At 33.0% G+C, this 2,123-nt stretch overlaps 2 protein-coding genes across 2 annotated transcripts in view; one reads left to right on the forward strand and one right to left on the reverse strand.

The window, feature by feature from the left end:
* The window catches only part of LOC102003708 (UDP-glucuronosyltransferase 2B20-like), a 194,215-nt gene extending 193,510 nt beyond the window's left edge, over positions 1-705 (reverse strand). The window contains exon 1 of the mRNA XM_005392807.2: positions 610-705. Coding sequence (XP_005392864.1) covers positions 610-640 — 31 coding nt within the window. The 5' untranslated portion in view covers positions 641-705. The remainder of the gene's footprint in view (positions 1-609) is intronic.
* The window catches only part of LOC102029241 (UDP-glucuronosyltransferase 2B31-like), an 18,292-nt gene that overhangs the window by 1,776 nt on the left and 14,393 nt on the right, over positions 1-2,123 (forward strand). Inside the window, exon 2 of the mRNA XM_005392798.2 lies at positions 659-807. Within this exon, the coding sequence (XP_005392855.1) occupies positions 659-807 (149 nt within the window). The remainder of the gene's footprint in view (positions 1-658; positions 808-2,123) is intronic.

Below are 2,123 nucleotides of genomic sequence, written 5' to 3' on the forward strand. Positions count from 1 at the left end.
TATTATATATGTATATAAACTTTTCTAGCTCTTATTTGATGATGTATTTCTATAATAAATAAATATTCTTAAGCTATTAATGTGAACCAAAAGTAGGAAGTAAGTACACAGAATTTAGCCGTACTGAAAATCCTCTTAGTTCAGAGAGAACAGGGAACACTTTCTACATAGTACAAAATAAATGCAGTGTTCCCAACAAAGACGTTTCCATGTGTATTACAGGACTACAAGATAATCAATTAAAATATTTCTTCATATTTGATTTATTAGGCAATGGTAGAGAGAATGCATATATATATATATGTATATATATATATATATATATATGTAAGCTAGGACACTTGTTTATGATTATGAATGTACTGACTTGAGTTGCAATCCTAGACTACTCTCACAAATAACTCATACAATTATTTTCATACAACTACATATAAATGTGAGAAATATCTGATACATTTATATTCATAAACACCTATTATACACATATGTATATGTGTATATATGCATATGCAAACATAACGGCTGTCATCAAACACAGGCACTTTAAACATCTTCTGCTACATTATTGAAGAAGCCTTTCAGAAAGTGGCCTGGCACATCCATACTCACCTGCCACCATCTCACATTTGACGGCTTCCATGTTCTTTTTCCTCTTCAGGAAGACCGACTACTTTACCTGAGACAATGAGCAAAGCAGACATATGGCTCATTCGAACGTACTGGGACTTGGAATTTCCTCGCCCATCCTTACCCAACATCGATTTCATTGGAGGGCTCCACTGCAAACCTGCCAAACCTCTGCCTAAGGTAAACATTGGATCTGTTTGCTTCGCTCCTTCAGCAGGAAATATTCCATGATTTTCATTCGAATTATCTGACTTACAGTAACAAAGTCATAGAAAATGGGGAAATGAAACCTACAAACAGAAATTCTTACCTATTTTTCCATCACAAGTAGGTGAATTTTATTTAATTTTATTATTTATTTCATTTTTGTTAAAAATAAAAGCAAATCTGAAGATTTTGGCACTTACAGTTAAACAAAGGTATAGTACTAAACACATGAGAAAATAATCCACACCCATTCCAAATATATTGATAAATGCCTAGCATATCCCACAGCAGAGAGCTGGGTACACAGAAAAACAAAATAGGCACAGGGTCTGTCCCTAAGCAGTTTGTTCTACTTTGGAAGAAAGACTGTAAACAAGCAATAAAAATTGTGTGGACAATGTTGTAATGATGAAAGACCACAGGTATTCCCTGGCTAGAACAAGACTGTAGGAGACCTTAGGAAAGTCCCCTTAGGGTATGTGGCTTTACTCACCATAGCCACCTGATGGAAAGATGAAAGAGAAAATGCAGAGCATAGATGCTGTGTACTTAAAGAATGCCTATGAATTCCTACCACTGACTTTTGAAACCTGCCCTCCTCCCTTAGCTCACAGAATGGATTCTTTAAGCATATGGAATGGCATTCTTCACGAAGAAACATAGGAATTTGTGAAGTATTTCTGTATACAAATAAAATCATAAAATTTTTACTGAACCAGTAAATGATACTGAATGAACATAAGAGCATTTTGTCTTAGTCTTATTGGCATAAATATGAGATAAGGTCCTATTCAAAATTTAAAAGATTATCTATTTCTAAACTAATTGTTGTGCCTAATATGCTAACTCACAATTCCAAAAGCAAAATTGAGATTAATGAATATCCATGAATTCCAAGCCTATTTTGAAGGGATTTCTCTGTTCATGTTGAGGGAAGAGGCAAGACAGGAGATAGAAAGACAAGAAAAAGTGAATTGAAACTGAATCATGGTCCACTTGTATCAAAATATCATGCTATGTTCCACAAATGTGTCCAAGTAGTATGAATAAATTACTTTTTAATGTACTAAAAGAGGAAAGCAAATTTTCACATATTTCTATTTGCTTCTGACAAATTCATGTGAAATTATATACAGAAAAATAACCAAGGTGTGTATCATCAATACTTATAGCAGCTATTCATAAAAGAAACATTGGACACAATTTAGATATATAACACAGGGGTATGATTTTAAAACAAAGAATTTAGTTTCTTCTTCTCCTAAATTTTTTTTTTTTTTTTTTTTTTT

Source organism: Chinchilla lanigera, unplaced genomic scaffold (genome assembly GCF_000276665.1).
Source record: "Chinchilla lanigera isolate Chin_1 unplaced genomic scaffold, ChiLan1.0 scaffold00046, whole genome shotgun sequence".
NCBI lineage: Eukaryota > Metazoa > Chordata > Mammalia > Rodentia > Chinchillidae > Chinchilla > Chinchilla lanigera.